The sequence below is a fragment of a genome, unplaced genomic scaffold (assembly GCF_019419815.1).
Source record: "Pyrus x bretschneideri cultivar Hongxiangsu unplaced genomic scaffold, Pyrus_bretschneideri_v1 Contig7, whole genome shotgun sequence".
In the NCBI taxonomy this organism is placed as follows: domain Eukaryota; kingdom Viridiplantae; phylum Streptophyta; class Magnoliopsida; order Rosales; family Rosaceae; genus Pyrus; species Pyrus x bretschneideri.
In genome coordinates this window covers 9,352,574-9,375,675 of record NW_025999809.1, presented here as the reverse complement: position 1 = coordinate 9,375,675, position 23,102 = coordinate 9,352,574, and the positions used below count along the sequence as shown (strand labels likewise).

The following is a 23,102-nucleotide window of genomic DNA, read 5'->3' as shown; positions in this document are numbered from 1 at the left end:
GTTCAGGCATAAATTGGCCAATTATAAAGTTCATGAGAGTAAATGACTAAAATTAAAGTTCATAGGGAAATTGTCAGCTTCTTACAAGTTTTTTGGGGGAAAGGGGGAATCGACAGATACCTGTTCTAAAATTTACACGAAATGAGAATTTCAACTTAGTGTGAAAGAGAGGTTACACTGCTTAAGCCAATTGGCCTAACCCATATTTTGCAATAGTGTACAAATTTTGCAATCGGATATTAATCAAATATTGATCATATAATATTACGAGTCAACAAAGAAGATATATTGTGAATCAGGTGAAAATGGGTTTAAGTAGTCTATTAAGTATCATCGTCTCTGTCGTATTCTCTTGGACAAAGAATATAAGCATATAAATTGTACAAGACCATTTTGTAATTGTCTAACCACTCGTTAATTCGTCCAAGCTTTCGCCCTCCTAGTCAAGATTCTAGCGTATGCACAAATACAATATAGATTACTTTATAATTAATACTAATCTGTGAAGAATATTGGCATGCAGATCCAGGCTTGCTTAATTTAGAAATAATAATTAATCGAGTGAAAAGTTAATATTCTTCTGATCTTTACGTAATTTATAGTCCATTGCAGATATAGTAATTAAGCCTATTTTTTTGTATGTATTACCTCAGCATGCGATCACGGGTTTAAACTTTAACATTTGATTGATAAGCAAAACGATCATTTTCTCTTAATTTAGTGAAGCCAGGACAACATACTTGTTGTGAAATTCAAGCTAGACTTTTATCAGTGATCAGTCCAGGCCCATTTGGGATTGTATTGGTCGCATTTTTTTTTTTTTTTTTTTTAATATTCTTACTGAGAATGTAAACTTATTAATTTGACTTGATTGAATAAAATTTATCATTTGACAATAATAATAATAATAATAATATATCTTGTCCGAGTTTCTATATTTCAAGATGTCTACATATCCAAACGACAAAATCTTATCAAGATTTCATTCTTTTATTACAGAGTGTATTTTTTTTTTTATTAAGAAAGGGGAAATCAATTGTAAACCTTAATAAATAATAAGAAAGCAACGTAACACTGATTATATATCTTACTAGAAAATCTTATGACATAAAATACCAAAAAATATCCTGACCTACAATACACACCAATTGCTAAATTTTCCAACATGGTTAAGAGTAGATGCTGTTTGAGGCTCACACCATGCAGCAACAGTCCGTCGGCATCAACGGTAACAATCAGCCTGGCAAGTTAACAACAAAACTAGCAATGCTTTTACTAGGAAAAAAAAAAAAAAATTATCTTACGCTTTGAGGTATCCTATAATTTGAGTTTTTAGTCGTTAAATATTGTTGTATTATTGGCAAAGAATTTACGGCCTAAAACTCTAAAGTTTAAGATACCTTGGAGTATACTATAAAATCTCATTTTATAAGAATATATTAGAAAGTAATATTGTCTCATTTAGATTAATATATAAGAAATGAACTGTCTGATAGAACACGAACTTAATTACCACGTAGGTGACTCCATGCATGCAACAACTATTAGTTGTACACATGTCAATAAAATAGCACTCGATCTTTTAAGAGGTTGATGGAGGTAACAGAGGGGAAAAAGTTCACATGCATGGTATTCTTGCTTGTATATTTTATACATCAGTAAATATATTTAATGAATGGAGTTTGAATGTTATCAATTACCATGAGTTATTGGAGGTTAAGGTGAAAACAAAAAAAATGTGAGCTTGCTTTGAATCAGACTTTATCGCAGACAGATAAATAATCGCAAACGCTGCACAATAGACCAAAACACCGTGTCAGTTATACAAAAGATATCAGCAGCTTTTGTGGCTGGAAGAAGAATGTGTATTGAGTCGTTGCATGCTGACCAAATAAACACATCTTATCAACTTCTAAGTAATATACACTTTCGTATAAACTGACAACTGCGTTTTTGGTTTTATTTTCAACTTGATGAAATTATTGATGTAAATGTGCATGGAAGTCTGGAAGAGCATGGCCTACTATATGAAGAAGACTATTCATGACGCTATACTGATTAACTAATAATTAAGATAATGTTCTGAAAGAGGTTTTCTCCAAAGAGTCGCGAAAGCTAGAAAAAAGGGCAAACAATAATGAAACACGACTATGTGGTTAATCTTTGTAAAGTATTTATAAACTCGTCATTCACTCATACTATAACACATGAATTGATTTTGAGGATGCATAGTATCGTTTCGTATAAAAAAAAGTTAAAGAACCTTATATGTGCTTATGTAGGCTACCTTCGTATCAACAATTAATTTTAAGATAAAACCTTAATTTTCTTCATTAGTTACGTCATGTAGCTTTGTTCAAGTACCACATAATAATTTCTTTCCAAATTTATAAAAATCCGTATCAATGACAAGTACAAGTATTGAGAAATCATTATCAAACAACTATGATTATTGAGTGGGCAAACAAAACAAATAATACACACAAATTGGAGTAAAAATAGGGTTTAGTATATTACATGCAACCAATCAAGCTTATATATCAAACAACTATGATTATTGAATGGACAAAAGGACATGAGGATTTGGTATCTCAAACCCAATAAGCATGACATAAAGTATATGGTATTACATTTCTATCATACATCTAACCCTTAAGCTACCAAAACATGATTAATTAATCATTAAATTATATATATAAAGAGTAGGATGGAACTAGAAGTAAGTTAATTGGGTTACGTAGGGAATGACTAGGGTTTCGGGGAACTCTGTTGACTTTGTAAAGCTTGCAACTTTCAAGTGCATAAATATTATATATTCTTCATAGTTTGGTTGATTAAAATTTAGAAATTTAACCGCTCACTTTCGGAGTAGGGACTGAGTCATTTTTGAGCTAATACACCAGTTTGTGAAACCCACAAACATCGTCCTTTGTCGGTCACCCAACCACTGTATCTCCTCCCGTGTAAGCCCATATCTTCACCGTCAATCTGTTTTTTCTTCTGTTTTCTTTTTCTTTCACTGCAAATTGCATAAACACTCTGACCTTTGTGTACCCAGTCACATTTATATTGGATAATAAAGCCATTTTTCTTAAATATAAAAATATTCTCTTGGTGTTTCTCTGACCTAGTTTGACCTTCTCAATTCTCAATCCAACTTTTTCCCATTATTTAAGACTTGTGTTGTTTTCACATTGATAGGAATTTGCAGCTTGCAGTTGCAGTACAGCTGATAAGACACTTGTAGCCTCATTTATTCTCTCTCTCCCATCTCTTTCTCTCTCTAGATTTGCACTCATTTTTAGGCCTCCATCATAAACCCACTCCTGCAAGAAAAAAGAAAACTCAATTTTCCAGTGCATGCAATTACCGCCCAATTCAATCTTCCATGCACATTTGCACGTGCAAGGACTCAAACTCCAAGACCAACTTTCAACCACCCAAACTAAAGATGCAAGCTTTACACTTACCCATCAATGAAACGGTAGATTGCAACCAGTTCATCATCTAGCTTCGAGCTGCTCTGTTTTGGTTCTGAGAAAAATGGCTTTAGTAAGAGATGCAATTTTGGCACTTTTTCTTGCTCTGTTTCTGCATCTTTCATTAGGGTTTATGTTCTGCGAGGGGAAGCTCGATGGCAATACAACTTTGAGTGTGCTTTTGGAGGTGAAGAGGGCAATTGTGCGAGACCCAGAAAATGTTTTGCATGGCTGGTCCGAAAGCGACCCAAATTTCTGTACTTGGAGAGGTGTGACTTGTTCGCTTGACTCGCTGGACAACTCGGTCCAAGTGGTAGGGCTCAACCTTTCCGGCTCGTCACTCGCCGGGTCGATATCGCCCTCACTCGGTAGTTTGCAAAACCTGCTCCACCTTGATCTCTCTTCTAACCGCCTCTCGGGTCCCATCCCACCAACCCTCTCTAACCTCACGTCCTTGGAATCTTTGCTTCTCTTTTCAAACCAGCTCATTGGGGACATCCCGACTCATCTCGGCTCGCTGACGAGTCTCCGAGTGATGAGAATCGGCGACAATGGACTCACTGGATCCATTCCCGCCACTTTTGGCAATCTTGTCAATTTGGTCACGCTTGGTTTGGCCTCATGCAGCCTCAACGGTCCAATACCTCCCCAACTCGGCCGACTCGGCCTACTCGAGAACTTAATCCTGCAGCTCAATCAACTCGAAGGTCTGATTCCTGCTGAGTTGGGGAACTGCTCCAGCCTCACTATCTTCACAGCTGCCAACAATACCCTCAACGGAACAATCCCCGCGGAGCTCGGCCGTCTCGGTAACCTCCAGCTCCTGAACTTGGGAAACAACAGCCTCACCAGCCAAATCCCGAGTCAACTCGGTGAATTGAGTCAACTCGGATACATGAATTTCATGGGGAACCAACTTGAAGGTCCAATACCAAAGTCCATATCTCAACTGGGAAATCTTCAGAGTCTTGATTTATCGGTGAACAAGCTCACAGGAGGTATTCCGGCCGAATTTGGCACCATGTCTCAGCTGGCAACCTTAGTTTTATCAAACAACAGTCTTTCCGGTGTCATACCAAGAAATCTATGTTCCAACACAAGTTTGGAGCTCTTAATGATTTCTGGTTCGGGACTTGTCGGCGAGATCCCTGCAGAATTAAGCCAATGCCGATCAATGAAGCAGCTAGACTTGTCCAATAACTTGATCAACGGGTCAATCCCAGATGAGATTTATGGACTAGTAGAGTTGACCGATCTGTTGCTCCACAACAACAGCTTGGTGGGTTCGATTTCTCCGCTGATATCAAACCTCAGCAATCTGCAGTCACTTATTCTGTACCACAACAACTTCGTGGGCCCTCTGCCTAGCGAGATTGGAATGCTTGGGGAGCTCGAGATTCTGTATCTCTACGACAATCAGCTCTCTGGAGAAATCCCAATGGAGATTGGCAACTGTTCGAGCTTGCAGATGATCGATTTTTTCGGAAACCGGTTCAGCGGGAAGATCCCGGTTACTATTGGGAGGCTCAAAGATTTGAACTTACTTCATATCAGGCAAAATGAGTTGGTGGGTCAGATTCCCGCTACACTGGGGAACTGTCACAAGCTAACTATTCTTGATTTGGCGGATAACCGTTTATCTGGCGGGATACCGATAACTTTCGGGTCCCTTGGAGCTGTGGAGCAGTTCATGCTGTACAACAACTCACTTGAAGGTAATCTTCCTGATACATTGGCTAATATGGTGAATTTGACTAGAGTGAATTTATCGGGAAACAAGTTGAATGGAAGCATTGCTGCATTGTGTAGCTCGAGTTCGTTTCTTTCGTTTGATGTCACTGACAATGCATTTGATCATGAGATTCCTTCCCAGCTCGGAAATTCGAAATCTCTCCAGAGGTTGAGATTAGGGAACAATCAGTTTACTGGAAAAATCCCACACACATTGGGGAATATCAGTGAGCTATCACTGCTAGATGTGTCCGGAAATTCGCTTACAGGATCAATACCGGACGAGCTTTCATCGTGCAAGAAACTGTCCCACATTGACTTGAACGACAACCTTCTTTCAGGCACAGTTCCGCGGTGGTTTGGAGGTTTACCTCAGTTAGGAGAGCTGAAGCTGTCCTCAAATCGCTTCACCGGGTCTCTTCCGAGTGAATTGTTCAATTGTTCTAAACTGCTAGTGCTTTCTATGAGTGAGAATTCTCTCAATGGAATCCTCCCTGCTGAGATTGGTAACCTGGAATCGCTTAATGTCCTAAACCTCGACCACAACCATTTTTCAGGTCCAATCCCTCCTGCCATTGGGAAACTAGGCAAGCTGTATGAGCTTCGGCTCTCGCAGAACAGATTTGATGGTGACTTACCTTATGAGCTTGGACAACTCCAAAATCTTCAGAGCATTTTAGACCTCAGTTACAACAATTTGAGTGGTCAGATTCCGGCCTCTATTGGGACTCTGTCAAAACTTGAAGTGCTTGATCTATCTCACAATCAACTAATTGGCGAAGTCCCTTCCCCAGTTGGTGGTATGATTAGCTTGGGAAAGCTTAATCTGTCTTACAACAATCTGCAAGGAAAGTTGAGCAAGCAACTCTCGCACTGGCCGGCTGAGGCTTTTGCGGGAAACTTGCATCTTTGTGGAAGCCCTCTTGGAAGCTGCATTGGCAGAAAGCAGCAGTCCGATCCAACAGAATTGGCAGTGGTAGCCATTGCTGCAATATGTACTCTATCAGCAATTGCTCTACTGATATTCGGAGCTGCTTCTCTCCTGAAACACAAGCAAGAAGCTTTTCAAAAAGCCAGTGAAATGAACTTCTTGTGCTCGTCCAGTTCTTCCCATGCTCAGCGAAGACTGCTTTTCTCAAATGGTTCTGTCAAGCCAGATATCAAATGGAAAGACATTATGGACGCCACAAAGAATCTGAGCAACGAGTTTGTAATTGGCTCAGGAGGGTCAGGAGTAATCTACAAAGCTGAACTGCGAAACAGAGAAACCGTGGCAGTCAAGAAGATTTTGTATAAAGATGATCTTATGGCGAACAAAACCTTCACGAGGGAGATTAAGACACTCGGGAGGATAAGACACCGGCATCTGGCGAAGTTAATGGGGTACTGTAGCAACAAAGGAGCAGGATCCAATCTGTTAATATACGAGTACATGGAGAACGGAAGTGTGTATGATTGGATACACCAAGAGCAAAGTAACAAGAAGAAGAAAAGCCTTGATTGGGAGGCACGGCTAAAGATTGCGGTTGGATTAGCTCAAGGAGTGGAGTATCTCCACCATGACTGCGTGCCAAAGATCATCCATAGGGACATTAAGTCGAGCAATATTTTGCTAGATTCAAATATGGAGGCACATCTTGGGGATTTCGGCCTTGCCAAGACACTTAATGAGAACTACGAGTCTAATACAGAATCTAATACATGGTTCGCTGGATCCTACGGCTACATAGCACCAGGTATTAATCAGTTATGCTTTGAATTACTTCGGATACCGAATTTAGAGTTTTATTTTGACATGAATGATCTATGCGTTTGATTCTAACTGTAATTTCATATGATTTCAGAGTATGCTTATTCACTCAAGGCAACAGAAAAGAGTGATGTCTACAGCATGGGGATTGTGCTAATGGAGCTTGTAAGCGGGAGAATGCCGACAGATTCATCTTTCGGCGTGGAGATGGACATGGTGAGATGGGTCGAGATGCATATTGAAATGCAGGATTCTACTCGTGAAGAGTTGATAGACCCTGCACTGAAACCACTCTTGTCCGGAGAAGAAAACGCCACGTTCCAGGTTCTTGAAATTGCACTGCAGTGCACAAAAACCAGCCCGGCAGAGAGGCCTTCGTCACGACAAGCGTGTGATCAACTACTACATGTGCTTAATCGTCGGTCTGTGGAGTTTGAGAAGACGAATTTAGATTCTTACACATAAGTAGTGAACCATATTTCAGAAGATTGATGAAACTTCGTTGTTAATACAAATATACCACCCCGTCTCAGAGAGTAACTAGGACCAATTCAGTCGCGTTTCCATTCATTTGGTTTGGTTTTGGTTTGGGCTAGCAGCTGTAATGCAGCATTTTGTTGCAGGGTGCCATTGATGCGAATAGGGTTTTTGCTTGAGGCAATATTATAAGATTGTTTTGTGAAAGTTTATATTATCACCTGTGAATCAACCGTCGAGTTTGAATTCCCCCGGTCGGGCAGGGCAACGTACCTGCCCCTTTGTACAGAACTTCTAATCCCGAATCTCGTAGATTAGAGTAATTTAAAATATAGCCTTGTCAAAACGGAAAGTGAATGGTTGTGGAACTAGTATCTTTTCGTCACAGTTGACACATTAGAACAAAAACCTAGAAACAAACACGAGTTGGTCCAACTGTTCCTAAAAACTCTAACTAAAAGACGGATTCATTCAGGTTTGTGCGTGATCAAACTTCACAAAGGAAATATATAACCAAACCACTTTACAAACAAGAAAGAGAACCGTTGCAACCAATTCGAAGGATCCGCAAAAGACGGATTTGTACTTGCAGCTAGGAGAACAACTGAATTCATTCCGTTTGTTATTAAAGAAACGCCGTTCAGCTTTGCAATATGAAAGTATTTCAAAGCTTATGCTTCACAAAAAGATCAGAAAATTGGCAAAGTTTTACAGCAGCCTTGCAAACATATCAGCATTAATTTCAAAACAAAAAGTGCCTAAAACTTTAAGGCCTAAACCGTCTCGTAGAACATGGAGCCTTTCTGAAAATGCCACAACACATTGAGACGCGAGCTAATCATCGTCTTCATCTGCAGATCGAGGAGAAATATTAAGCAGGGGAAAAAAACCATACGATATGCTTGCACAGATTAAATCACAAAACACTGTCTTCGTCTTACTTCCTGAACTATACAAGAATGATAAAAAGAAAGGAATACCAATAAAATTAATTCAATCATAAAAGTCAATTAATGGGAAAAAAAATTATAATCGACCAACCAAGGAGAACTGTTAATGCTAGAGACTACTTATGCACCCAAAAAGAAAAAACACACACACAAAACTGCTAAAGCAATTCAAATTCTAGTGTAACACCAAGTATGCAATAAGTTACACGCCCTTGGCATTTCCTCATATTTTTACTTATCAAACCAGAAGATACAAGAACGAAAGCTTGTCCCAACAAAATCCACAAACTGTAATGGCTTGGTTGGAGAAAACATTTGCTATCAAGTTTTCCATGCCAGATCACTTCCACATTCAGAACTGTACACTGTACCATTTATTCAGTGATGAGTAGATTATCTTTTATATTACCAAAAAGGAATATCTTTTATACTTCCGAAAGCAAGTAATCATATCTTTTATACTTCCGAAAGCAAGTAATCCTAGGGGTGCTTAGTAAGTCTGGAGCCATAGGGATATAATTGAGAACTTAAAGCTTAAGATAAACTGAAACATAAATGATGAAGGGATCTGACAGACAAAAGATATGGAAGACCATGAAGGGAAAAAAAATCATTCGATGGGGACAGTGCTTGAGGATTTTCTTATAGTAATATCCCCCAATTTAATTAGAGGAAAGCTAGAAGGGATGAAGGGAGTTGAAAGCAGGGGTAACACGAGGGCATAAAGTAAATTAAAAATGGCCTAATGTAAATTCAAAGCATTCAACCATAGTCTAGTAGAGTACAACACAGCTTAAAGTAGGGACCAAACCAGAATCCAAACCATTAGCAAAAGAAGAACTCCTAAAATATAAATAATCCCAAGGATCAGTACATTCCCTCACAAAAGTTTGTTTTGACCCATAATCATTTTAACAATTCAGAAAAAATAAAATTTGCTTATTAATAGTATCCTTCTTCATAGTTTGTCAGTTAGGGGCGGGGTAAATGTTGGGGTCAACAAATGGAAAATGATTCACTGACAATATTTCAGATCTAATATCAGTTTGATGATTCAAAACGATCCCAATTTTTCAGCTCACCATATAAGATAGGAAATTAAGAGGAACACCCAACAGTTACATGACAAACTAATTAGGGACTGCATGCACAAATTCTTTAGTCTTTGCCTTTAAAGCATATAACAAGACACACGATGGATTAGATGACTGTAATAAAAGGAAGAAAAAAAAATGATTCTTCTCAATCATCCTTACCGTAAAACAAAAGTAAAGCTAATTTAAAGAAGAAAAAAAATACTACAGAATTTATAAACAGTAAGATTATCTAGTAGACTGATAGGCCAATACGACCTTGGCATCACGTTCAGAGATAGGTAGCCCCGTATCACAAGGACTGGGATTTCCTGATTAGGAATATCAAAATTGTCTTCTTAATTCACATTTCTATAAAGATCCCACATTTTTAATGAACCAACCTTGAGCTAGAGAGCAAGGAGGGACAGGAAAAGAAAAAAGAAAGAGTGACAATAAGTTTATATCCAACAAAATTTCACCTAAAACGTTTTAATTCAGCATTCCCACAATATCCATACCACAATTACAGGCAAATACCATCTGAAAACAGTATTCTGTTCCATCAAACGACACATGGGGTTCTAAGATTAATCATAGCGTGTTTCGAAATTTAGCAAATCATCTAAAAAATGAACTTATCAAAATCAAGCTCAAAAATTGAGACGCCAAAACACAAATGGGATTGTTGGGTTGTCGAAAGATACAATCTTGAATCATGAGAAATTGAGAAATAAACCAATTGTTAAATTGGGTCGGAAATGTTTACCTATGTAACGGCGTTCGTTGGCGGCCTTGGCCTTGTCGAGCATCTTATCGAGGTCCACCTTGAGCTGTTCGTCCCATTTGACGAGCTGGTTAACAAAAACTGCGCCCAATCCCATGCCCAGAACGTGCTCCCAAGGATCTGAATCGGATCATTAGACAAATTGGGGGGTTAGGGTTCATGAGTCAATTCAATCACCTGAGAAATGAAACGAAAAATTGAAAGAGATAGAGAGAGAGAGATGAAATTTACGGCGCATGTAAGGGAGCTTGCGGAGGGCGTTGGAGTACATCTGGGTGCCCAAACCCAATAGGGCTCCGACCATCGTTGAAGTAATCGGCATCTTCAAAACTTTTCTTTCACTGCTCACTCTCTCTCTCTGTGCGAAGCTAAAATATATGAATACTTTTAAATTGGAGAGTTTTAACGAAAACTACGCGGTATTGTTCATTTTTAACGAAAAATCATATTTTTACAGTAAAAAGTCAATTCTGTTACTATATACTTTACCATTTATTTTTTCCTTATCGTTAAAACTCAAAGTTTTCAAACTCTTTTCATTAATTTTTCTATTAAATTGTCACCCCTCCTGCCAAATTACATTTGTCACCTAAAATCGAGAAAATCTATCAAAACGCCCCTTTTGAGAATTAATTTTAAAGGTAAAGTACAAAAAATTACCTCAACTATTAATCTTACGACACTTTCATACCTCATTTTTTTTAAAATGACAATGTCATACCTCATCTTACGAATTTGTGTCAATGTCATACCTTCGTCAGTTTTTCTGTTAAGTGCTGACGTGGCTAGATACAGAGGTCAATCACTAATCCAACTGGATTAAAATATAATTAAATATATATTTTAATAATTAAAAATTAAAAAAATTATATTAAATCTCTCTCTCTCTCCCTTCTCTCTCGCCTCTCTCTTCTCTGCATCCCCAAAACCCCTTTTCACCCGTCCCCTCAACCTTTCTCCACCACCCTCCCTCTCCTCTCTCTCTCGCATCTCCTTCTCCTCTCCACCGTAGTCTCCTTCCTCCCCACTTCTCTCTCTCGCCGTGCCCATAACCCTCAAACCCACGTGGATTTTTTCATCCGCCCTCCTTTCTCGAATCTACCTGCAAGCTCCGACACGCTTCCCTCTCCCACTTTATTGCCCACCGCCGATCCGCTATCGTTGCCGTCTCCGAAGCTGTCAAGGAGAAAATGAGAGAGGGAAAGCTATCAAGGTTGGGGCCGATGAGGTTGCCGTCTTCCCTTAACCCAAATCCAGATCCCACCCCAAACCAACCACTCCTATTCCCACCAGGTGCCTTTCTTCTCTTCCTCCGCCGCTCTCTCTAATTCTAACCTACATGCATGCATCAAAAACAAAGCACCCACCAATCCTGAGAACACATCATTAACAAAAGTTCAAAAATCCATCTTCTAGTTTACCTCACTTTTCTAAGAAAATGGAACCCTCAGAATATCAAAAAAATTCATTTCCTTTCTCCCACATTTTCCGAGCAACCAAACAAAGCAAAATCATTTATCCCCCCCCCCCACCCCCCCCAAAAAAAAAAAAAACCTAAGTTGTATTCACGAGAGACTCGGCAGCGATGGTAGGCGCAGGATTGATGCTGCGTTTTGCTGGGCTTGAAGATGGTGCTGGGCTGCGGGAGCAGAGGGAGGTGGCAGAGGTGATCCTCAACTTCTGCAAACCCGACGACGAAGTCGATTACTTGGTAATCGTGGGGCGACAAGGCTGTCAAGGATTTGCAGCAGTATTCGAACCTATATGGGTAGTTTGGTAAGGAAGGGGAAGAGATCAATGGAGGGAGTGGGTACCCGGAGAGGGATGAGGTTGGTGTGCCAGAGATCGGAGACTTTGATGTCGTCAATTAGAATGGGGAAGAAGGTGATGGTCGTTGGTGGATGATGGATGAAGTCGACAATGAAGAAGAGAGAAGGGAGGGTGAGTGCGAGTTGCAGATGAGAGAAAGGTGGGTGGGGTTGCAGATGAGAGAAGGGATAAAGGGGGTGGATGGGGAATAAAGGGGGTGGATCGGATTTGGGAAAAACGAAAGGGGGAAAGAGGGTGGGCCCCCATGTAAAAAAAATATTAAATGATTTTAATTTTTTTAGTTTTTAATATTTAATTAATTTTTTATTTTTTATTTTAATTTTTTTAAGCCACGTCACTATTTAAGCCAAGTCACGTCAGCACTTAACAGAAAAACTGACGGATGTATGGCATTAGCACAAATTTGTAAGATGAGGTATGACATTGTCATTTTAAAAAGATGAGGTATGAAAGTGTCGTGAGACCAATAGTTGAGGTAGTTTTTTGTACTTTACCCTAATTTCAATTTAGCAACTTAAATTTTTCACCAAATAGCATGTTAGTGACCATTTCAATCTGGATACTCCATACTCTAGACTGTAAAGGGAAAGGGATCATCTCTGGATCCCTTTCCACTAAATCTACCTAGTCCGGATCTGAACAGTTGGATTTTGATTCAAGGGTTACAGTTATTATAATTTTTAAAAATATCCCCTATTTGTAGTCATTGAATTAAATTTCAACGGCCTGAATCTCGAACTAGGTGGATGTGGTGGAAAGAGATTCAAAGTAAAGAATATAAATTATCACTAAGATCGAAATAGTAAGTAGTTACCATATTGTTTTATTGTTAAAAATATCTTGTGAAACTTTAATAAGATAATTTCACTCGACTCGAAAAATTAATAAAAATTAGGGTGATTTTGGATGCAGTTTCTATTTATCAACGTTCTTTTATTGAAACCTTATTGGTTTTCGGTTTTTTATTAAAGTCCCTGAAATTAATGCAATAATGCATTTCCATGTAGGTTATTATAATTTTTAAATTAAAATTTGATATTTGTAGTTATTTATATTAATGAGATTTTAAATAAAATCCATGATTTGTTGAAAATATTAAAAAAAATTATACTTAAATAAAACTCATGATTTGTCATTATTTATATTAATGACATTTTACATACAAAAAATTGGTAATTTTATACAATACATTTTACATACAAAATGACACACCTCGACCTAAATCAAGGCGTGCTGCCTAGCACGCCTTGATTTAGGTCGAGGTGTGTCGGTTTGGTATCAGAGCATAGGTAGCCTAAGTGCAGTCCATCAGGACAAATACTAACTATACAATACTAGAAGGATGGTCCTACATTAAATATAGTCTATCAGAACCGCCGAAGTCTCATCGCAAGCCACCAACAAGCACACCTACCTAAAACCTAGAAGGGCGCAAAACAGAAAGTGTGAGTGGGCAAAAACAAAGCTTTTCAAAACCATTTCATTTATCAAAAGTAGTAACCTTTCGCTGTAAAACCCGTATAATTTCCCAGAAAATAGAATACATATCTATATCGAAACCATACTCGTAATAGCCAAATCCACAAGTATGTCATGCCAAATATCTCAACATAATGAAATAAGTAAGGGGACTAACACGAGAACTTCCCAATGGGTCACCCAGAAACAAAATGTTGAGGGCGTGGTCGGGGCCCAAAGCGGACAATATCGTGCTATGGTGAAGTCGAGCCCGGGATGTAATGAGGGCTCGAGCTAGGATGTGACACAAAAAGTTGGTATATTTTATACAAAAAAAGGTGATACGTTTTATATAACGGGTACATTTCATGTAACATCCCACATCGCCTAGGAGAGTGATCCTTATATGTATATTCCTATCCATACCTAGTGCGAGGCCTATTGGGAGCTCATTGGCTTCGGGTTCCGTAGGAACTCCGAAGTTAAGCGAGAAGGGGGCTAGAGCAATCCCATAATGGGTGACCCACTGGGAAGTTGCTCGTGAGTTCCCAAAAACAAAACCGTGAGGGAATGGTAAGCCCAAAACGGACAATATCGTGCTATGGTGGTGGAGCGGGCCCGGGAAGTGATCCGTCCCGGGCCGGGATGTGACAATTGGTATCAGAGCCGAACCCTGGTCACGTGTGTGCCGGCGAGGATGTCGGGCCCCTAAGGGGGGTGGATTGTGACATCCCACATCGCGCAGGGGAGTGATCCTTAAATGTATATTCTCATCCTTACCTATCACGAGGCCTTTTGGGAGCTCACTGGCTTCAGGTTCCGTAGGAACTCAGAAGTTAAGCGAGAATGGGGTTAGAGCAATCCCATGATGGGTGACCCACTGGGAAGTTGCTCATGAGTTCACAAAAACAAAACCGTGAGGGAATGGTAAGCCCAAAGCGGACAATATCGTGCTACGGTGGTGGAGCGGGCCTGGGAAGTGATCCGTCCGGGGCCGGGATGTGACAATTTGGTATCAGAGCCTAACCCAGGTCGTGGTGTGCCGACGAGGACGTCGGACCCCTAAGGGGGGGTAGATTGTAACATCCCACATCGCCTAGGGGAGTGATCCTTATATGTATATTCCCATCCCTACCTAGCGCGAGGCCTTTTGGGAGCTCACTGGCTTTGGGTTCCATAAGAATTCCGAAGTTAAGCAAGAAGGGGGCTAGAGCAATCTCATGATGCGTACCCATTGGGAAGTTGCTCGTGAGTTTCCAAAAACAAAACCGTGAGGGAATGGTAAGCCCAAAGCAGACAATATCGTGCTACGGTGATGAAGCGGGCCCGGGAAGTGATCCGCCTCGGGCCAGGATGTGACATTTCATATAAAAAAAATAACGGGTACATTTTACACAAAAGAGATGGTACTTACAAAAAAAAAAAATTGGTACATTTTACATATAACAAAGTGGTATATTTTTAAAGACAAATGGGTACATTATTAATAAAATATGAGTACAAATAAAAGGTAAAAAAAATATGAGTACAAATACAAGTTTGAAAAATATGGACACAAAAAACAATTAATATATGGGTACAAACTAAAACTGAATAGAAAATTGGCACAATTTAATAAAAAAAGGTTGCAAATTAAAATGGGTACAAACTAAAAATAAAAATATATGGTACAAAATTTAGCCATAAATGCAACGTTTCTAACACTAAATGAATAATTTAGAATAAAATTTAATTATCTTGATATGTAAAATATTTTATTATTGAAATAATTAATGATGTTTATTAAAATCAAGGGATCTTGATTAAAAATTAAAAAAGAATAAGGTTTCAATCAATGGAATTGAAAAAAAAGGGATGGGTACCTAATTTCTCCTAAAAATTATAATCAAACATCAATATTAGCCTAAGAGTAAAATGGGAACTAAACAATGGGTATTAGTTGTAGATTACTGGATATTACCATATGGCTCGTTTGAATGTACTTTTAAAATGACTGAAAACGTTTTTGATGAAAATGTTTTTTATACCAATCCTTAGTAAAAATCCAAGCACTTTAAGTGTTTTTGAAACTCAAAATCAATTTAACCAAAAGCGTTTTTAGACATTTTAAAAGCACATCCAAATGAACCCATAATCATTATAGGAAATGATGGATGAAAAAAATATTCGTCACTGCACCGATATTAATGAAAACATTCAGTGTATATGCTATCGATATTGATAAAGATATGAACTATTTTTAAGTTCGGATAGTAATGACAATATGTCGGCGAAATTTTTTTTGTTGATTATTAATATTAACATAGTCATTGTATGAAGTTAATTGATATGAGTATATACTTCCTGGCTACCTGCTGATAAGCTCGTCATCTATTTGGTAAGTGAATAAGCATTTTACTTTCATCAATGGTTTGGCGATGATATAATATTACGATATGAAGATTACACTAAATTTTTAAAAATTACGAGTAATACATTGTTCTAACTAATTTGACTATTACCAAACTAACACAGTAAAAACAATATTTGAGTAATAGTCTTTTTTTCTTTCTTTCGAATGATGTTAGTCATTAAATGTCATTAAATTTAAAATAAAGTTATCACTCAAGCATTGTAATTTTTGGCTATATAATGAATATGGATGGTGACCCACTGTCTACTTTTTTTTCCTTAATCATGAGAGATTTTTTAGTGTGTTCAGAATATGGACAGTTTTATTTTTTTTTAGTATACCATATGTTATTATACAAGTAAAAGGAAGTTTTTTTTATTTTTTATTTTTTAAAAAAAAACCAAACGATAGCCATTGTATTATTCAAATGAGTTTTAATGAAATACTTCCGATACTGTTTATTTTTAACCAAACGATAGTAACATTCTATGTTATAATATTGCATTGGACTTGCTAGAATGTCACAAAATCCAACCTAAAAAGGTAAGAAAACACCAAAAACAAAAAATTGGATGGAGTGTTGACTCGAAAAATGGCATTGAAGGTGTAGCAAACAGAATTCAAAGGCTAGTGTGTTAATATGGTAATCTAATCAATGCAATTGTTAATATGCTAAAACCAAAAATTTATAACCATGGACTCCAATGGATCACCGTTACAACAAATAAGGACACGAATTTAGTGTTTTGGATTGTTTTTCAAATTACTTACTTTTAATCTCGGTCCTGTATTCTAAATCGAATCAAATATTATTGTTCCTTTTTATGGGGAGTATTTTTGCTCACCACCCTATTTATCATAGTTTGAATTTTGAGATTTGTATAATAGATAGGCACAAATCTTAAAATTCAAACTCATCTAATGGTGATAAATAAGATGGTGAACATATATCATACTAAATGATGGTGCGCAAAAATACACTCTTTTTTATGAATATAGGTAAAAAAATAAGACAGATGATTGGGCGTAACCACTCTGCAAAAGAATAAAGAAACAACCATATGGCCCTACATTCCCAACGGACTAAAAAGTAAAAACCAACGTCTCTCTCTCTCTTATTCAATCCCTATTTTTTCACACCAAATCATCTCATTGTTTTATCAGTGCAATTCTGTCCTCCTCTGTTTCCATCCTCTGTTTTCCCTAGAATCTCATGATTTGATTCCCTAACCTTCAAATTTTCGCAATCCAAGACAAACCCACATAAAAATACACACAGAAAATTTCAAATTTTTTATCTTTTCACTGTTTTTTTTTTTTTCTGTTTTTTGTACAGCAACAGGCCAACTCTGTTTGTTGTGTCTGTGCATTTGTGGCGGTTACCAAAAAGCGTGTCTAAAAATAGGCAAAAATTGCAAACAAGAATGAGGTATTATACGAGCGGATGACAAATTGTTTTGTTCCTAAGAAAGCTCCTCTGTTTTTGTGTAAAATTAGCGGCTTGTTTCGCTCCTTTCTCAGACTCTTTGGGATCTTCCATTTTCTTCCTCTCTTCACATACAAGATTTTTCTTGTGAGGTTGGATTCTTTGTTTTCAATCCCCCCCCCGCCCGTCGAATTTTCAATATGGGTTCTTTAATTTCCTCCTTTTGGTTTGGATTTCAGGCTCCTCTGAAAATTCTGTAGTTCTATGTAATTACAGTAATTGCTTCAGACCATTTGAATTCTGAGATGGCATCATCACAAGTTGAAATGGCGTCTTCTGCGCCTTTTGGGTGCGTGTTGAGGGATCACAACCGGCGAGACAGGTGCCGAGAGAGAAATGCCAGGGCCACGCAGGCCGCTTTTCAGAAGAATCTGAATAGCTTGGTGAGGAATCACCTCACCACCTGCATTTCTGTCTCTTCAATATCTGCCTCCAGCGACAAGGAAAGCAACAACTCCAAAGACCGAAACATTGAAAATATTGAAAAAGATGGTGGTTGTTCGACAATGAGCCCGAGGCAGTCTCGAGTTCTTGGTCGACAGGCTGCGAGACAAGGAGGGAAAGAAGGAATGGCAATGATTGAGAGGCAGAGCCAAGAGGCAGAGCTCATGTCAGTGCCTAACTCCGCACCTTCATCATCGAGGACATCAACATCTATGAAGGAGACTCTTTTCAGAACGGATAGCTTGGCGAGAATTTACAATCTGGGAGTTGGAGCTTCCTCGTTGGTTCAAATATGGGAGAAGAGGCTGAACCAATCAAACAGCTTCAAGATGAGTTCCAATGGTAGCAATGGCAGCGCAGAGACAAGCAGGTCTAACTCTGGATTCAGCTGCAATGAGAATGAGAACATATTCAATGCTTCCAATGAATCCAGTGCTTCCAATGAGTCCGTTGGTTCGAATGCACCAGTTTTCGAGAAACAATCGTCGAGAGGGTCTGAAGCAGGGGACTCTGTTTGTGTTGATGAGAGGTATGACACCGGCCCGGTTGCTGAGGATTCATTTGAGGACACACATTCTGAGGAAAGCACCACAAGTGATGCCCTGAGTAATTTAGATGCAAGGGAAAGAGAAAGAGAAAGAGAAAGAGAGAAGGTTCGTGTTACGGATATCATTAGAAGGTTGAAAATGACAGCGCAATGTCCATTATCTTCTAGTGATGACAATGATCAGCAGTCTTGTACCAATGCATCTCCGTCTAGAGAGCGCGATCGTGAGAGGCTTTTCGGGTCTGATCAGACAGAGCAGCTGCACAAAGGGTTCTCTCAGGTTATAAGTTCACCGAGGATGATCAGAGGCAGGCAGGCTTTTGCTGATTTGCTGATGCACTTGGAGCGCGACCGACATAAGGAGCTTGACACGCTTGTAGACCGCAGAGCAGTTTCAAGATTTTCACACAAAGGACGAATTCAGGTGCGTTAATTATTCATTCATTTTTTTAACTCAAGTTTTCTTAAACAAGCTTAGTTCTTAGTTTACAGTGCACTGAATTATATTTAACCCTTTTCTTCCTTATTTTCAAATTGCAAAGCAATTACATATTTACTTAGCATATTATGCTTGTTTGCAGTCAATGCTTCGGCTTAAACTGCTACAACGCCGCATGGCAGTGGCAGTAGGTCAAGATGTACCATGCCGGAAACCGGCAACATCTCAAGTGAACAAACTTCCACACGGGTCTGCCATCATGCATCTCAGGTACAGTGATCATTGAAACATGCCAAGATACAGTTCTGATGCTAATTTGCACTTTGCTCTCTGAATGCAATTTTTCTAATTAGTTTAAACCTTAAATTAAGTGAAGTTAAAAGTTTTAAATGCAATGTTTCCATAGATGGTATAATTAAATCTTCCTCACACAGTGAGAAATGCAGTTGTTCAGAAATAAATAAATTCTGAATTTGGAAATGCTTAGTTAAAGAAAAAGAACTTAATAATTGCACAAAATTGGAAAGAAATAAAATCCTTCAACTGTCATCAGTTGTTCCTGAATAATATGAGGGTTTGTTTGGTGCTTCAGATTGTTTGATTGGATTACCTTGAATACAATGAGTTATCCAATCCAAGCCTAGGCACCAAACGAATCGTTAATGGACTGTGTGTGATTGGAAAAACGAAGTAACATTTAGATCATTTAATTTCAGGGAGAGATTTAGCACTGGTGTGGAGCAGGCCTCAACTGATCAGAGTGATGCAGCTATTCCAAAAGGCCCTCAAAAGGAGGTTGTAAAGAACACCAGTGTACTACCAAAAAACTCCTCCACTCCCAATAAGCCTAGCAAAAACACTCTTAATCGTGACGTTGATAGAGTTGAGCAGAAGAATGTAACCGGCGTGCGGGCCTCATTGCCGCATGCTAGCGAAGATATTCGTGAAAAAGTTAGCATGAGTTCAAAAGTCACCTGTCAAGAAACAAGTTCAGTGGCTACAAACACCTCAACGCAAGCTAGTAACGATCTTCATGAGGAAGGTAGCCCAAGTTCAAAAGTCACCTCGAAAGGAACAAGTTCAGTGGCTACAAACAATTTGCCAAAAGCTAGTGAAGATCTTCGTGATGAAGCCAGCCCGAGTTCGAAAGTCACCTCTCAAGGATCGAGTCCAATGGCTAGGAACACCACAACTCATGCTAGCAAAGGTCTTCATGAAGAAGCCAACCCGTGTTTAAAAGTCACCGTGCAGAGAACAAGTCTAATGGCTAGATGTACCTCCCCTCATGGTAGTGAAGATCTTTGTGAAGAAGCGAGCCCGAGTTCAGAAGTCACCTTGCAAGGAACAAGTCCAATGGCTAGAAACACCTCGCCTCATGTTAGTGAGGACCTTTATGAAGAAGTCAGCCCGCGCTCAGAAGTCACTTTGCAAGGAATAAGTTCAGAGGCCAGAAACAACTTACCTCATGCTAGTGAACATATTCATGAAGAAGCTAGCCCGAGTTCAGAAATTATCTGGCAAGGAACAAGTTCAGAGGCCAGAAACAACTTGCCTCATGTTAGTGAAGATCTTCATGAAGAAGTTAGCCTGAGTTCAGAAGTTATCTGGCAAGGAACAAGTTCGAAGGCTAGAAACCTTGATGTGCAAGAAAATGCAGATGCAACCACATCCTTGGTTGGTTGGGATGAGAATGAGATAGAAGAACAACTAGAGGATGACTACCAGTACTATGGAGATTATACTTATGACTGGATCAATGAGATTTCTCGCCCACGTAGCTACTGGGAAAACCTGAGAAAGGCATGGTACCAAGAGATGCTTAACTCCAACTCAGGCAAAGGGGAGATACGCCAACTTATCGAAAGGTACACCAGCATTGCTTCAACTTTTCGTGTTTTGGTTTCGTTGTAAGCTTCTGTAATATTACAACCATATTTTTATGTTTTACTCATCTGAATTTCACATTGATCTATGCAGAAGAACAGTATCAAATTGTCTTGCAAGTGATTTCCGAGACAGAATAGACAGATTGATGGAATCTCGCTTAGAAATACAAGCGCAACCAGATGGCAGTCAAGAAGGAGAAGACGATGATATCAGCCACAATAGGATGAATCAATTGATGACTTTCTTACAACAGCATCACCAAAAACAACAACAACAATTGCTGCCAGCATGCAGTCAAGAAGAAGAACAACAAGTGCAAGAAGAAGAACACCAAGAAGAAGATCAGAACATGACAGAAGAAGATGATGATGAGGAAGAAGATGATAATGACAACGACGATGAAGGAGGAGAAGAAAGAAGTCTAATTAGCGCTCGATATCAAGAAGCAAGTGATGATTTTTACCAATGCACATCATTGCAGCCATCGCCATCTCACATGACAGCGTGGAGCTATCAAGATATAGAAGTGGGGGATGATTCTAATCGAGCTGCTTCTACATCTCCACCCCGACATTTGCCATCTCATTCTTACTGTTCAAATAGTCACCATGGTTCACCATCACCACCTCCATCATACCATCAAAATCACCATCACTTCTCTTCCCCTATAAGTCATCCTTCAATTGTGAGTTTAACTTTTTCTCCTCGACAGTTACGTCAACTTTGAGTTCTTAATTTATTGGTCAGTAAAGAATCTAAGATAACACTTCTGAACTTGCAGGAAATGGAATTCATATATGACATGAGAGGGCAGATGGAGCAACTCTATCGTGAGATGTCAGAGCTACGAAAAGTAATTAAGAGCTGTGTAGACATGCAAATGGTAACGCAACAATCCATGAAGCAGGAAGTTCATTCAGGTTCGTGTTGTACTACTCATTCGTTTTCTTAAATTAGGGCCTCTGTCAATTTAAAATGAATACCATAATTTGCACAAATGTATCAACTGAAAAAGTCTTTAAAAAACATCCTTGCTCTTGTTAATTTGTTTTTTTTTAGAACAGTTTTAAATACTCTTTCAAAGCAAAAATAGCGATAATCAAAGTGTGAGTGTCTGCATTACTCCTTATTTTCGATCAGTTTCTTGACAGCACACTATTCTGTATGTTACAGGTCAAGCGGAGAGGAAAAGGTCTGCAAATGGATTACCAAAGAAAGGAAATTGTTGCATTTGCCACGAAGTGAAAGTCGACTCACTTTTGTACAGGTAACTTGTTATCCAACCAAGGCTTCTCATGTGAGTATAAATCTTTTCATTTCAATTTTTTGTTGGCTATAGTACTCATCTTGTGAGACGCCATTTCTGAAATTTACAGGTGTGGCCACATGTGCACCTGTCTCAAGTGTGCTCATGAGTTGCAATGGAATAGCGGAAAATGTCCAATCTGTCGAGCTCCAATTGTGGATGTCGTGAAGGCACAGATGGATTACTAGACTCTACCAGCACCTGGTGAACGAGTTCTTGCTTCAGAGGACCGTCTTTCTTTCGAAAAACTCAACATAGTGAAGCATACAACATTGGAAGAGGAAGCTAATTTTGTTCATCTTTGCCTATTTACTTATCTGCTTTTTTTAACATGTCAAAAGTCATCATGGGACATCATACATGGTTTCTCTTTTCCCACATATACTCGTGTGTATGTTTTTTTAGGAGAGACCCACAACTAACAAGCTCTACTATTTGTTATTCATCTTGCTATATACAATTTGAGAAAAGGTGCCTCTTTTTGGAAACATGTTTTGCTTCATATCGAATCTATATTGTCATTCACTCATATTAAAACATGTGAATCAGTATTACAATCTAGCGGCATGACTATTGCAGCCAAATATTTCCGTAGTTACAATCTAGCGGTAAGATACCAGAAGTAAAGCTGTGGGAAAGCGGCTCTCCTAGTCATAATGTATTTCAAATTAGAGTCAGTAAAAGCAGGTAATCCCTTTTTTCAGCCAAAGACAAGAGTTGGTGTAATTTTACTGTTCTAGTGCAGGATTGTGATGTGAAGGGTTGTTTAACAGTTTGCAGAAACAAACAGATATCAGAATTATTGGATCTTGTTGGGGGACTTTCCTGTACATAGCAATCAAAGAATATATATATATATATATATATATATATATATATGTGCGCGCGCGCGCGCGCTTTTTATTTTGTTTTCTTTGTGGTGCTTTAGATAATAGTGCAGCTATGGCCCTATGTGTCACATCCCGGTTTGGGCCCCCACCACATCCAGGATTCGATTTTACTGTAGCACAATATTGTCCATTTTGGACTCCGATCACGCCCTCACGGTTGTTTCTGGGAACTCACA

The 23,102-nt window shown here is 38.8% G+C and overlaps 3 protein-coding genes across 3 annotated transcripts; 2 read left to right on the top strand and 1 right to left on the bottom strand.

Annotated features, from left to right (window-relative positions):
* Positions 1 to 2,764: 2,764 nt before the first annotated feature.
* LOC103958125 (LRR receptor-like serine/threonine-protein kinase GSO1) lies at positions 2,765 to 7,684 on the top strand. Its single transcript, XM_048574285.1, has 2 exons — positions 2,765 to 6,946; positions 7,055 to 7,684. The coding sequence occupies exons 1-2, from the start codon at positions 3,544 to 3,546 to the stop codon at positions 7,423 to 7,425; spliced, it is 3,774 nt and encodes a 1,257-aa protein (XP_048430242.1). The 5' UTR covers positions 2,765 to 3,543; the 3' UTR covers positions 7,426 to 7,684.
* Positions 7,685 to 8,030: 346 nt separating this feature from the next.
* Positions 8,031 to 10,636, bottom strand: LOC103958064. Its single transcript, XM_009370287.3, has 3 exons — positions 10,479 to 10,636; positions 10,230 to 10,367; positions 8,031 to 8,288 (listed from the first exon to the last, which is right to left on the bottom strand). Exons 1-3 carry the CDS (start codon positions 10,567 to 10,569, stop codon positions 8,272 to 8,274), a joined length of 246 nt encoding a protein of 81 aa, XP_009368562.1. The 5' UTR covers positions 10,570 to 10,636; the 3' UTR covers positions 8,031 to 8,271.
* A 6,458-nt stretch (positions 10,637 to 17,094) lies between these two features.
* On the top strand, positions 17,095 to 22,542 carry LOC103958126 (probable GPI-anchored adhesin-like protein PGA55). Its single transcript, XM_048573728.1, has 7 exons — positions 17,095 to 18,828; positions 18,986 to 19,113; positions 19,560 to 20,708; positions 20,821 to 21,415; positions 21,512 to 21,650; positions 21,904 to 21,997; positions 22,107 to 22,542. Exons 1-7 carry the CDS (start codon positions 17,659 to 17,661, stop codon positions 22,222 to 22,224), a joined length of 3,393 nt encoding a protein of 1,130 aa, XP_048429685.1. The 5' UTR covers positions 17,095 to 17,658; the 3' UTR covers positions 22,225 to 22,542.
* Positions 22,543 to 23,102: the final 560 nt, after the last annotated feature.

Coding starts and splice junctions, on each gene's coding strand:
- LOC103958126 (XM_048573728.1), top strand. CDS start 17,659: ATGGCATCATCACAAGTTGAAATGGCGTCTTCTGCGCCTTTTGGGTGC. Junction 18,829..18,985: donor CACACAAAGGACGAATTCAG/GTGCGTTAATTA, acceptor GCTTGTTTGCAG/TCAATGCTTCGGCTTAAACT. Junction 21,998..22,106: donor GTCGACTCACTTTTGTACAG/GTAACTTGTTAT, acceptor TGAAATTTACAG/GTGTGGCCACATGTGCACCT.
- LOC103958064 (XM_009370287.3), bottom strand. CDS start 10,569: ATGCCGATTACTTCAACGATGGTCGGAGCCCTATTGGGTTTGGGCACC. Junction 10,368..10,478: donor CAAGCTCCCTTACATGCGCC/GTAAATTTCATC, acceptor GATCCGATTCAG/ATCCTTGGGAGCACGTTCTG.
- LOC103958125 (XM_048574285.1), top strand. CDS start 3,544: ATGGCTTTAGTAAGAGATGCAATTTTGGCACTTTTTCTTGCTCTGTTT. Junction 6,947..7,054: donor CTACGGCTACATAGCACCAG/GTATTAATCAGT, acceptor ATATGATTTCAG/AGTATGCTTATTCACTCAAG.